The 14490-nt window shown below is 43.0% G+C and overlaps 1 protein-coding gene across 24 annotated transcripts in view; it reads right to left on the bottom strand.

Moving 5' to 3' along the window:
• The window catches only part of sugct (succinyl-CoA:glutarate-CoA transferase), a 544214-nt gene that overhangs the window by 377063 nt on the left and 152661 nt on the right, over positions 1 to 14490 (bottom strand). For all 24 annotated transcript variants that reach the window (XR_011352093.1, XR_011352094.1, XM_069920671.1 and 21 more), the window contains one exon: positions 2711 to 2806. Coding sequence is in view for 22 of the 24 variants with exons in the window: in XM_069920671.1 (XP_069776772.1) it covers positions 2711 to 2806 (96 nt within the window). In the remaining 2 variants the exon portion in view is untranslated. The remainder of the gene's footprint in view (positions 1 to 2710; positions 2807 to 14490) is intronic.

Here is a 14490-nt window from a genome sequence, read left to right as displayed (position 1 = left end):
CTTGAAGAGAGTCCACATTACAGGAGGAGGTGCTGGAGGTCTTAAAACAGATAAAGGTGGATAAATCCCCAGGACCTGCTCGATTGCATCAGACATTGTGGAAGTCATGGAAGAAATTGTGGAATCCCTGTCAAAAATACTTGTATCATTATCAGCAATGGAGGAGGTGCTGGGAGACTGGATGATGGCTTATATCATGCCTTTATTTAAGAAAGTTGCAAGAAGAAGCCTAGGAACTTCAGACGAATGAGTCAAACATCAGTAGTGGGTATGTTATTAGAGGGGATTCTGAGAGACAGGATATACATAGAAATGGAAAAGCAAAGACTGATTAATGATAAACAATGAGAAGCAAGAGGAACTCAGTGGGTTAGACAGCGTACAGTCATCAGGACCATTTCCTTCCAAGGATTCTATCTGACCTGCTAAATCCCAACACCTTTTCATTGTTTAGTCAAGGTTCCAGCATCTCCAGTTCCTTTTGTCTCAATTGATAAGGGATAGCGAGCATGGCTTTGTGCATGGGAAATCACACCTCATAAATTCCACTGAGTTTTGTGAAGAAGTAACCAAGAAGATTGATGAAGACTAGGTATAGATGTTGCCTACAGGGACTTAGGCAAGGCCTTTAACAAAGTGCCACAGTACAGTATTGATGAAGGATCCTAACACTAAACATTGACCATCTTTTTTTCCCCCACTGTTGGTGCTTGACCATCCAGAGTGAGCTGGCCAATTGGACACAATATTAGCTTGACAGGAGAGAGAAATTGGTGGTGGAGGGTTATTTTTCAGAATGGATGCTTCTGACTACCAGTGAGCCATAGGATTGGTACGTGACCTCTTGTAGCTAGTTACTAATATTAATTATCTGGATGAGAATCCAGATGGAATAGTTAGTAAATTTGTGGATGATGTTAAAATTGGAGGTATAATGGACAATGAAGGTTATCTAAGAATACAATAGGATTTTACTCAAGAGTCAGTTGGCTGAATAATGGCAGATGGAGTTTAGATAAGTGCAAGGTGTTGCTTTTTGGCAAGTCAAACCAGGGTAAATCACTGGGCCTTATTGTGGAACAGAAGTAGCTAGGGATACAGGCACAAAGTGGTAACACAGTTGGACTAAATGGTGAGGAAGGCATACTTGCCTTCATTGGCCAGGACATTGAGTACAGGAGTTAGGATACCATGTTATTGCTCTACACAATGTTGTTAAGATCACATTAAGAATACTGTGCACAATTCCATTTACCTTACATAGGAAGGTCCATTTACCTTACATAGGAAGGGTGACATTAAACTTGAAAGAGTATAAAAGAGATTCACAATGATGTTATTGGGACTATAGGGCTTCAGCTGTAATGAAATGCTCAGTAAGATAGGACATTTTTCCCCTAGACTGTAGGAGGCTGAGAGATGACCTTGTGGAGTTTCGAAGGGCAATTTTTTTTTTTTCTCTTCACAAAAGGTAGTGTGTATATAGAATGAGCTGCCAGGGAAAGCTGTAGAGCAGTGGTTCCCAACCTCTTACTTTCCACTCACATACTACTTTAAGTATTCCCTATGCCATAAGTGTTCTGTGATTAATAAGGGATTGCTTAAGGTGGTATGTGGATGGAAAGAAAAAGTTTGAAAACCACTGTTTTAATCATTCCAAATTGATTTGTTACATGCACAGTTTCATAACTCCAGAGGAAATGGGCCAATGACAATTTTTCTCAAGCAAAATATTTCAGTAATAATTGGGTCTAGAGCAGTGATTCTCAACCTTCCCTTCCTACTCACATACCACCTTAAGCAATCACTTACTAATCACAGAACACTTATGGCATAAGGAATATTTAAAGTGGTATGAGAGTGGAAAGTAAAAGGTTGGGAACCATTGCTGTAGAGGTTGGTACAATTACAACATTTACATGACATTTGGACAGGTACATGGATAGGAAAGGATTCGAGGCAGATAAATGGTACTATCTCAGATAGGCAACTTGGTTAGCATGAATGAGTAGGTTGATGGGCATATTTCTGTTTTGTATAGCTCTGAGACTCTAACCCAGTAAGTCTAAAGGGAGGGTTGTAAACAGGGTCACATCGAGTTTAAAAGATGAGTGGATACAAGACTGAAATAAACTGCAGAGAGTTGCAAATGCAGCTCAGGCCATTACACAAAGCACCTCTCCTCTACTAACTCCATCTCTACCTCCCGCTGTCTTGGGAAAGATGCCAACAAATTTAAAAACTCAATCCACCATCTCTTCTAACGCCCCCACCTGCTATCAAACAAAAGATGCATGGAAATGTGAACTTTTAGGACAGTTTTTTTTCCCTGCTGTTATCAGTCTTAAATGGACCTCACTACAAAAGATTATATCCATGCACTGTTTTACCTGTACTCTACTCTGTACACTCCACTTTATCTTTGCAGCACTATACCCTGAACTCACTACTTGCTGTACTTAGTATGAGATTACTTTCCTGGATAGCTCATAAAACAAAAGCTTTTCACTGCATCTCAGTACAAGTGATAAAAGCAAGTCAATTTAATAACTGTTTGCAGTTCCACATCTTTTATAAGTGGAACACCAAACAATTTTAAAAGTTTAGACATTTAATTATTAACCAACAAGTTTATAATCCTATTTTCCTTTATAACTATAGTAGTTTAAAACAATTATGTTCTTGTGCTACAAAGAAATAAGTTACATACCTGGTAAGGAACAATGCTCCCATGTGCTGTTCCCCAACGCTTTGCTTCTTTACCACCAGTGAGATAATTTGCAGCCACGTGAGATAGGCAAGCAACCTGGTGAAACATGGATTGCTAAAATTAAAGGGTAACATCATTTAAAGTTATTTTCTGATCAATAATTAAATTGTCACTTACATTATAAAAATATGAAAAATAAGACATTTAGATATTATTCTGTTTGCAATTGGAGAATAAGAATCAAAGAAAATTAGTTAGAAATATTTTTTAAAGAAATGATGGCTAAAATTTCAAATTCTTTGCTACTGTTCATGTTACTTTCATGAAAAAAGGAGGTATTTTAAAAGTCCAATAATCCAGTGTCTCGTCGTAGACAAACTGAAGGTCTGGCATCCAGCTCACTTGTTAGTCTGGAATGTGAGCCCAGAATCAAGTGCTTGTGGGGTATGAGGCCAGAAGGGGTCTGGAATGGTGCTGGTGCCAGGTTTCAGAATGTGGGCAGGGCGAGTGGCTAGACCTGGGATTGACAACTGGAATGGGGTATTTATTCTGCGGTCATATCTGGGGATTTAATCAGCAAATTAAAGAGGAAAGGATTAAGAAATCAGAACATTGTGCATTAATGAAAATAATTGATTCAAACTTACACAAGAAATATTTACATTATGGAACCAAAAGCAACAATTTCTCATCAACCAAATTAGGTTATTCAATACATTAAACTTTAAAATAACACAAATAATGCTTAAGACTGGAGTGGGGGGGGAGGGGGGGTTAAAAAGAGGCTCTGCGTGGTTATACATTTTTATTACTCCACTTAAATCCCTCCAATCAACTTTACTCCCAATCTTTTCACATTCAATTTTTTGAGACAACCAGGAAAAGGAATCGTGTCACTTTGCATCTAAATCAGTAAATGAATTTTAACTACTCTGCACATAAAATAAACTATTATTATTAGACAATTTCACCTTAAAATACATAAAGGCAATCTTGCAGTCAACTACTTTGAAACCTATTCTGATAATAAATGCTGGACCATTCTGAAACCAACCGAACATTTGCTTCAAAGGACTCCTGTGCAAAAATTGATCTAGCAGCAACTATTTTTGGCACTAGCCTGAAATTGTACATATGATGCATGTTCATACTCATAGTATGAATTAAGCTAGACAGCCTATTGGCAATAGAGTCTGTGCATGCTTGCAGCAGACATCCACAAGGAATATTGGTTACAGACAGATCTTACTGCTATTTCAGAGCTTGACACTTCCATAAGCTCACACAGTGAACATACTTTCAGCAGCATTGACACCCTGGTCAGCAGGGTTATTAAATGATATTATGAACTATTTATAAATTGCTTGCAGATTGATTTCTTTTGGGTGTTAGTATTTGTTATAGTTAGAGCGCCATGGCCCATCGGCATTAGAGCACATAGTGGGCAGGGGAAGAATCCTGTCCTATGTTTACAAGATGATAACTTGGTTATTGTCAGTTGTGCAAAGTCATGAGAATAAACCAGAAATCTTTACTCAGCAGTGAAATGCACTTTTTTGTGTTTGAGAGTGTTCCAAGCCCAGAGGACCCATAAATCCAGCAGCAATAGATGTTCACCAAGTCAAATTGTGACTTAAAAAAAGTTGCTTTTAATTGTCTTTAAACATTGATTTACTTAACTCCCTTCTAATTCTAAGCGCACGTGTGTAATGTGTGTGTAAGTTCAGAAAAGTTATTTGGTTCACAATCCAATCTCACTTCTCATTCCTCCAAGTTCACTGATTGCAGGCAATTCTTATACTGTGCACAGAATTTAACATTTATAAAGTTCACTAGGCTTTGGTGCTTAAAAGTACCTTCCTGAGCAGTAACCATTTACCTTTCCAGTTTTCAGAGAGAAATTTGTTGTTCCAGGACATCCACAACTGCTGTACTTCCATCAGTCACTTCAGTGTCTTGCTGATGAAACTTACCCCTTCAGGGTTCTCCAGATGACAACCTGTTTCTCTCAGGTCACCACAGAGTTCCTTTTTGTTTCTCTTATTCCAAGTGAAACATTAAACAGCCAATCCTCTCCCCTTGCACAAACCACAAGGGCTTTGACCAAGCCGTCTTCCAAACATGCTTTCCACAAGCTTGCCAGCTTGTCCTGTTCCAGACCCAGCTGTCTCTGCTGCCAGAAACACACACTCTCTCTCTCTCTCTCTCTCTCTCTCTCTCTCTCTCTCTCTCTCTCTCTCTCTCTCTCTCTCTCTCTCTGAGAGAAAGCCTGTTTGGCTCTCTCTGCTTGCAAAACCATGACCCTCTTAGAACAACAAGTTCTCTTCCAGACAATCTGCAGCTCCAACAAGATCTTACATCTGTTGCCTTTTGTAAACAACAATCCATTAGTGAAGTCTCTTGAGCACCCTTCATAGCTCTTGCAAAAGCTATGGAGCCAATATGTCTAGCATGGGGCAGAGCTCCAGTATTTTAAATCAGATCTGTTTTAAAGTGCTTGTATGTAATCTACTCTAACAAACCTTTCTCAATTTATCTCCCAAAATCATTTCTATACACTCTGTCACAGTGAGATTGTAAAAATGTTAATGTAACATCTTTCTTCTGACTTTCTAACCCTCTTTAACACAAAGAAGGGAATGGGAGATAAAGAAATACTATCACTAATGTGGTAGCTCCAGGTAAACTGGTGTGCCTGATGGAATGCATCCCACAATACTGAGTCATTGAATGTATTTAGAACAGATAGGGGAATTGAGAGTTCTGGGAAAGAGGTGGGTGACTGGTGCTGGTTCCACAGCCAGATCAGCTATGATCTTCTTGAATGGTGGAAAAGGCTTGATGGGCCAGATGGCCTACTCCTGCTCCTATTTTTTTATTTTATTAAATTGAACCTGCAATATATACCCAGGACCATTGTAGAACAAATCAAGGGAATCATGTAGAACCCTACAAAATTCTAATTAAACTGGACATCAGATGCAAGTGAAAATGCTATGATTGTAGTAAAATTACAGAATACCTTGAAGAAGGGCTCAGGCCCAAAACATCAGTTAAATATCTTTACCTACTATGGACGCTGCAGGGTCTGCTGAGTTCCTCCAGCATTCCTGTGTTTTTATTCAGATCAGATGCAAGAAGGGCATTTCTAATAACAGGAGGCTCAAGACCAAGAGTCACAATCTAATAATGCATAATAGATTTCAGGCTGCGAGAGAGTGGTAAACCTTTGGAGTTCTCTACCACAGAAAACAGTTGAAGCAAAATATTAAATATATTCAGTAAGGCTGAAATAAATGGACGATCCGCCTGATCATATCAAATGGTGGAACAAGCTTGAACCATCTGGTGGCCTACTTCTGTTCGCACTTCTCTGTCTGTAATCCCTGTGCCACTTTTTAAGGCAAAAGCCCACTGCCACAAGCAATAAAAACTGCAGAATTTCATTTGATTCCTGTGGGCTTAAGTAACAGAATTTTAGTTCTCTGTTTCCTGCCTGGTACTTATATCAGCTGATTGATACAATTTTATTAAATACAATGAAAGCAAAAGTTAAGGGAACCGGTTTCAGATGGCGTACTCAAATCTGCTGCGGGCACACATGGATGGCTTGAAGAAGAAAGACAAAAAGAACAAAAGTAAGAAGACCAAGGCAACACAGTGATGTCACGGCGAGGGTGATTTTTCCTGCACCCAGCATTTTAGACATTTAAACACATTTAAACAATAAACACATTTAAACTTATCACCACCTTTTTATTTTTGCATTCTTGAGAAATATTTCTGAATTAAAATGGCTTTAAATTATAAATTTAAATTTAGACATACAGCCCAGTAACAGGCCATTTCAGCCCACGAGTCCATGCCACTCAATTGGCTTACAACCCCCAATACATTTTGAAAGGTAGGAGGAAACCAGAGCCCCTGGGGCAAACCCATGCAGACATGGAGAGAATGTACAAATTCCTTCCAGAGAGTGCAGGATTCTAACCCCAATCCCCATCGCTGTGCTGTAAAGGCGTTGTGCTAACCCCTGCGTCAACAGTGCCATCCATTTAGTTAAACCTGTTTACATTTAGATTGATACAAAATGGAAATATCAAATTACATTAATTGGATGGGGTGATCTATAATATACATTCTTATCTAAATTTAATTGCTCATTTACACTATGCTTACACATTGGTGCAAACTGGTTCCATGTTAACCCTCATAAATTCTGTAATAAAATCTAGGCTAGGAGAGAGGACTCTAAGCACCTGTTCTTTCTTTCTTTGGCTTGGCTTCGCGGACGAAGATTTATGGAGGGGGTAAAAAGTCCACGTCAGCTGCAGGCTCGTTTGTGGCTGACAAGTCCGATGCAGGACAGGCAGACACGGTTGCAGCGGTTGCAGGGGAAAATTGGTTGGTTGGGGTTGGGTGTTGGGTTTTTCCTCCTTTGCCTTTTGTCAGTGAGGTGGGCTCTGCGGTCTTCTTCAAAGGAGGTTGCTGCCCGCCAAACTGTGAGGCGTCAAGATGCACGGTTTGAGGCGTTATCAGCCCACTGGCGGTGGTCAATGTGGCAGGCACCAAGAGATTTCTTTAGGCAGTCCTTGTACCTTTTCTTTGGTGCACCTCTGTCACGGTGGCCAGTGGAGAGCTCGCCATATAACACGATCTTGGGAAGGCGATGGTCCTCCATTCTGGAGACGTGACCCATCCAGCGCAGCTGGATCTTCAGCAGCGTGGACTCGATGCTGTCGACCTCTGCCATCTCGAGTACTTCGACGTTAGGGATGAGAGCGCTCCAATGGATGTTGAGGATGGAGCGGAGACAACGCTGGTGGAAGCGTTCTAGGAGCCGTAGGTGGTGCCGGTAGAGGACCCATGATTCGGAGCCGAACAGGAGTGTGGGTATGACAACGGCTCTGTATACGCTTATCTTTGTGAGGTTTTTCAGTTGGTTGTTTTTCCAGACTCTTTTGTGTAGTCTTCCAAAGGCACTATTTGCCTTGGCGAGTCTGTTGTCTATCTCATTGTCGATCCTTGCATCTGATGAAATGGTGCAGCCGTTACTTCTGTGTTAAATGTACAATTTGATTTGAATTTCACAGGTGGAGAATACTGATATAAATTTTGTGTAAATCACACCAGCCAAAGTCAGGAAGATGTGCAATGTTTGTGCAATCTGGAAGAACACAGTGTAGGCAGATTGTTCAGTCGTTTCTCTTGCAATACTGATTTCATGCAGGTACTGCTAAATTGAACATTGCTGATTTCTTCAGTCACATTTTCTACATTTGATTTAGACATTCCGCAAAAAGATAAAATCTCTAACGTGTTATTTAACAGGATTAATCATGATTCCGGTTTCTGCAAGATCACTCCCTGCTCTCCCTCTGTTCCCTATCCCTCTGTCTACCATCCTCTAGCTCTCCACCCCCTTCCCTCTCCATTCATTGAGCTATCCCCCTCCTTCTGTTTTCTGTTGTGCCCTTACACCCCCAATCCACCTATTATCTCTTGCCTGTGGGCTGTGGTCCTCTCCCTGCCCCACCATTCTATTTAGGCTACTACCTACATTTTGCTCATGCCTTGATGAAGGGCTCATGCCTGAAACATTGGTTTTATATCTTTATCTTTGCTATAGAAAGTACATTATTTGACCTGCTGAGCTTCTCCAGCATTGTGCTTTTACTATGACTTGCAGGTTTGAAAGGAGAGTTGGTGGTGAAGATCTGTAGCCTTTATTTCCCCAGGGAAATTTGCATAAGAATATGAAATACACTGAAGCCACAGAGAAGGCCACAAACTGCTTAGCCAGTTTACTGTCATTGTCATTGTGAATTTCTATATTCCATTTCTTTCCAGGCACTGCATTAGGAAGTTACCTGGGCTCTGTGCAAGTAGAATCAAATTTATTTCCTACAGCAGATACACAAAGTGAGAAAGGTTTACCAAAATTAAAAGCTTGTCAATAGGGTAAGTGGCCAATAAATAGCATTCATAGTCACAAGGGCACCTAACTGAAACCCAAGAAATGCAAAGGATATCAATTACTCAAAGTCCATTTTTTCTGCAACCATGAAGAAAAAATGTTTAATGCCTGACATTTAAAAGCCTAGCGTAGTTCCTTCATCTTGCAACTATCTGCAGTCACCACACCAGACTTGGGACAAAGGTCTGATTCGTTGACTACTTTTATCATGCTGATGCAAGATTTCAACCCAAAGCATCGATCATTTCTTTCCCTTCACAGATGCTGCTGGGCCCACAGAGTTCTTCCAAGCATGTGTTTTTTGGCCTACCATTCTGAAGCAAGCTCAAAGCAAAATAATTTTCTCAGAATAACTAGGTTGCCAGTAGCAAGATTTTAGAACAAATCATTGGATTATGCTAAAAAAAATGTTTCTGCACGAAGTTGGTAAAGAAGTAGGGTTGGAAATGCAGTGATTTATATTTTCAGCCCCTTTCTGACTGCATGGGTCAACAAACAACTATGAGAATTCAATGAGAAGACAAAATCTAATTGCTACCCTCCAGAGATTGAAATAGTCCATGCCTGTGTGCATCAAGAACCTGGACAGACAACATGCAAGTACACAAGTTACATTTGCCATTCAAGTGTCAGGCATTAACTTAACCTCATTCTCATGCAGGGATCCTCATTTACCAGGGGAATAAGTGTGACTGAAAAGAATGTCAACAGCCTGGTATTCTGGAATGAGTGGAACAACTCCATACTCCAGTTATTACGATGGAATTCTCACCTAATGCCTGGACAAGTACAACTCTAACAATACTCAAGAAGATTCCCATGCAGGATAAACCAGCCTGTAAATTGGTAACCCATCCACCACCCACACATTTCCTCCATAAGTATTCTCTCACTGCAAAATGTACTTTCTAGAAAATCTTCAAAATAAAATTCACGACGATTTCTATTACCACACCTATCGGCTATGACATCTACCATAGAACACAGCAGCACAGAAACAGGCCCTTCTAGTATGTGCTAAATGTCTCTTGGATAGTCAAGCGCTGAAAGAAAATGGAAACAGCAAGCAACATGCTACCTTGATTTAGAAAGGTTACCCATTCATCCAGAGTCACAGGGAAAAAGTCATAAACCTTCCTAAAAGGAAATAACTTGACCACAAAGATTGTACTTTCATCTTAGGACAAGCATTTTATACCAGTGCATAAATGAAAATGACAGTGGAAAAAATTCCTTGCACGACAATTTACAACTCAACTTTACCTTTTTTTTTACATTTCTAGGAATTTGCTTAATCCTACTTGATAGAATTTTTAAAATTTAGAAAAACAGAACAGTAACAGGCCCTTCTGACCCACGAGCCCATGCTGCCCAAATAACCCAATTAACCTACAACCCCCCGTACGTTTTTGAAAGGTAGGAGGAAACTGGAGCACTCAGAGGAAATCTAAGCAGGCTTGGAGAAAACATACAAACTCCTTACAGACAACGCAGATTAAAAACTAACTGGCTGGCACTGTAATAGTATTGCGCTCTAATAGCATTGCACTAATCATTACACTAACCATGCCACCCTAAGACAATACCAAATTATGTGTCCATATTTATAAATTAATCTTGACAATAAAACACTCAAATATCATTAGTCACTGTGCCTCTATTCCTCACACCACCGCTTACTTGTCCTACTGCTCCCGTCATGAAGCCTGGGGTGTGCAAAGTGAACACAGGACAGAGAGGTTCAAAGAGGATAGTGGGAGTGTGGTGAAAAGTGTAGAGGGAGATCAGGTAGAGATGTCCAAGAAGGGTAGAAGGTTTAAGGAGAGAGTAGTCTAGGGAACATAGAGCATGGCAGATAGGGAATGCTGAAGGAATTAGGGAGATGCTCCTGAAGAGAGCAGATGAAGAGGGAGGGAGGAGGACTGATATGGTGATCTGGCAACTGTAAAGGGAGCATAGAGGAAGTGCAAAGAAGAGGAATTCATTCAATGCAGAGGCAGGGAGGGACAGAAAGGGAAGTAGTGCAGGTAAGGAAGAAACCATACAAGTAGTGCAGCAAACATATCCCCAAGCTTAGTACAAAGTACCATTCTTTCTGCTGGATGAAGGTGGCAGCTGAGCCAGACACAAAGTATGCGAGAATGGCTTCACCACACACTTGCTGGGAGGGAAAAAAAAAAAAATCACACACTGGGATTTAACGAGAGGTGCATCACCAGACAGCAGTTAGGATTCTCTGATAGGAGCTAGGGGTTCTGGGCGCTGGTACAGAGTGGCACTTTAAGAGGGACCAGGAGTGGGTGTGAGCAGTGACAGGACAACTGGGGAAATTCAACGACAGAAAACTACATTTAGTCATCATTGGGGGACCTCACACTTGGGAGCTTGAAAAGCCAGCAACCAAAGATTGGAGAGTCACTGGGAATCAAGACGAAAAGAACTAACCAAGACGGGAGTAAGGAGCGGAGTGAGCTGAGGGAGAAAGTCAGAGAGTGCCAGCTTTGAGATGGTTGTGTGACTGAGACAGTGAATCAGGATCAGTCGAGATGAGGGAGAAGACCTGAGGAATAAGTAAGACTATGTATCTGAATTCATGAAGAGTTGTGGTCAAGATAGATCAGTGTGTATTTAGCCCAGCCATTCTCAATCTTTTTTTGGTTATGGCTCCCTTAGGACTCTGCTCAAAGTTTATGGACCCCCTTCCCTGTGAAGCAATCAAATTTAGTTGGTTTCTTCTATACTTCTCTCCTACCAGCTGCATAAATTTTTTTTTGTTTCAATCTGTCTCTTCCCCCCCCCACCCCCAACTTTAAATGTCCTATGGCCTCGAGGGGAGCTGTATGCCCCCCATTGAGAATGGCTGATTTAGTTTATGTGTGCAATAAATCTGTACAACAAACTGGATTCTAATGATCTTTGGTCTCCTTGCCATTGTTCCTTGTTATCCACATTAAAATAAATCACACAAGTTATCCCTAATCCTGAGGGACTGCCAAATAGAGGATGGTGCTCCCCTGATGGTTAATGATAGGCTGTCAGTTTGCTGAAGACTAAAGGATGGCTCTGTACAGCTTCAGGACACATTGTCAGGCACAAGTATCAAAAGTCTGAGTTGGCTAGCAACCCTGAGGAAGGTCACTGCTAGAGTAGAGCAATAGGATTACAAGTATTTTCATCCTAAGAACAATAAATCCATGCTCTGCTGAAGTCACCGTCACCCATTCTGATATCGTGCCTCAGCAATTCAAATAATGTATTCATGACATGACATTCCAAATTTCCTTTGAACAACAGTACCCAAAGTAGCCTGGCAATTACTTCACTGTTCCTCTGCTGTGGTTTGGCTTGAGCAAATGCAGCAATTAAATATGAAGTGGTGACAGTCAGAAGCCATACAAAGATTGAAAATGTGCCAGTGTTGAAATGGAGTTGGCCATCAAAGTCCACACTTTCCAAAGATGTCACCCAAGCTGTGCACAAGGCAATGTGCTAGATTTACATTAGGCTTCTCCCATGTTCTTCAGCATTTTACAAGGTGCCATGCCTTTCCAAATCAAAGTCTTCTTCCATAGGCTAGTCACTGATGTCCTCTGCTGGAGAAATCCTGTATAACCTCACCATTTGGGAAGAGTCTCTGGGCTTTCCCTCCCCCTGCCCAGGTAAAGGTTCCATTATTGTCACGTAATGCTACATTTAGAATGTAATAACATGAAATTCTTTAACATTTTATCTTTTTTCTAGAAAGACAGAGAGTCTCCACTTTGTTCAGTGCCCCTCACAGAAACCTACAGTATCTGGTGTTTCCAGTCAGTCTCCCTCTAAGTACTGACCAGTCCTATACCTACTTAGCTTCCAAGATCAGACAATCCCAGAAGTATTCAGGGTATTAGGTACTGGCATAAGGAAGGAGAGGAAATATGCAGGAGTGGCATGGAACATATTGCAATTAAAGAGGATGAGGTGCTTGCTGCCTTACAGCAATTAAAAATAGATAAATCCCCCAGGCCTGACATGATATCCATTGGACCTTGAGGGAGGCTAGTGTAGAAATTGCAGGAGCCCTGGCAGATTTATTTAAAATGTCCTTAGCACAGGTGAGGTGCCAGAGGACTGGCGAATATAAGAAATAGGAGCAGGAGTAGGGAATCCAGCCCATCGAGCCTGCACCACCATTCATTAAGATCCTGGCTGATCTGATCATTGACTCAACTCTACCTACCTGACTTTTCCCCATATTCCATAATTCCATTTTTATAAAATCTATGTAAATGAACCTAAATATGTTTAATGAAGTAGCCTCAAGTGCTTCCCTGGGCAGAGAATTTCACAGATTCACTTCTCTCTGGAAAGAACAGTTTCTCATAAATTCCATCTTAAATCTACTCCCCTGAATCTTGAGGATGGACTGCCTCAAAGGCCAGTATATCATTTCTCAGGTATGGAGATAAGAACTGTACACAGTATTCCAGGTGTAGCCTCACCAGTACCTTGTATAGTTGCAGCATGACCTCCCTGCCCTTGAATTCAATTCCTCTAGCAATGAAGGCCAACATTCCATTTGCCTTTTTAATAACCTGTGTACCTGCAACCCAACTTTTTGCAATTCATGCACAAGCACTCCCAAGTCCTTCTGCACAACAGGATACTGCAGTTTTTCACTATTTAAACAACAATCTGCTCTTCTACTTTTCATACCAAAGTGGATGAGCGCACATTTACTTATGTTGCTCTCCATCTGTCAGACCTTTTCCCATTCACCTAACTAGATCCTTCTGCTGCCCCTCCACATCCTCTGTACAAATTGCTTTTCCACTCAGTATCATCCTCAAACCTGGCTGCACTCTGTCCCCTCTGCATGGACATGCTCTCTTTCCACCCTAACACCCCTCCCCACCCCCCCACCGCCCCCCCCCCCGCCCACCACACAAAGTATAATTTTATTACATACCTGGAAAATCTGCACCGACCCCTGCAGCACCGACCCCTGCAGCACCGACCCCTGCAGCACCGACCCCTGCAGCACCGACCCCTGCAGCACCGACCCCTGCAGCACCGACCCCTGCAGCACCGACCCCTGCAGCACCGACCCCTGCAGCACCGACCCCTGCAGCACCGACCCCTGCAGCACCGACCCCTGCAGCACCGACCCCTGCAGCACCGACCCCTGCAGCACCGACCCCTGCAGCACCGACCCCTGCAGCACCGACCCCTGCAGCACCGACCCCTGCAGCACCGACCCCTGCAGCACCGACCCCTGCAGCACCGACCCCTGCAGCACCGACCCCTGCAGCACCGACCCCTGCAGCACCGACCCCTGCAGCACCGACCCCTGCAGCACCGACCCCTGCAGCACCGACCCCTGCAGCACCGACCCCTGCAGCACCGACCCCTGCAGCACCGACCCCTGCAGCACCGACCCCTGCAGCACCGACCCCTGCAGCACCGACCCCTGCAGCACCGACCCCTGCAGCACCGACCCCTGCAGCACCGACCCCTGCAGCACCGACCCCTGCAGCACCGACCCCTGCAGCACCGACCCCTGCAGCACCGACCCCTGCAGCACCGACCCCTGCAGCACCGACCCCTGCAGCACCGACCCCTGCAGCACCGACCCCTGCAGCACCGACCCCTGCAGCACCGACCCCTGCAGCACCGACCCCTGCAGCACCGACCCCTGCAGCACCGACCCCTGCAGCACCGACCCCTGCAGCACCGACCCCTGCAGCACCGACCCCTGCAGCACCGACCCCTGCAGCACCGACCCCTGCAGCACCGACCCCTGCAGCACCGACCCCTGCAGCAC

The sequence above is a fragment of the Narcine bancroftii genome, chromosome 2, assembly GCF_036971445.1.
Source record: "Narcine bancroftii isolate sNarBan1 chromosome 2, sNarBan1.hap1, whole genome shotgun sequence".
Lineage (NCBI taxonomy): Eukaryota > Metazoa > Chordata > Chondrichthyes > Torpediniformes > Narcinidae > Narcine > Narcine bancroftii.
Note: the sequence above shows the minus strand (reverse complement) of the source record. Positions and strands in the feature narration are given on the sequence as shown.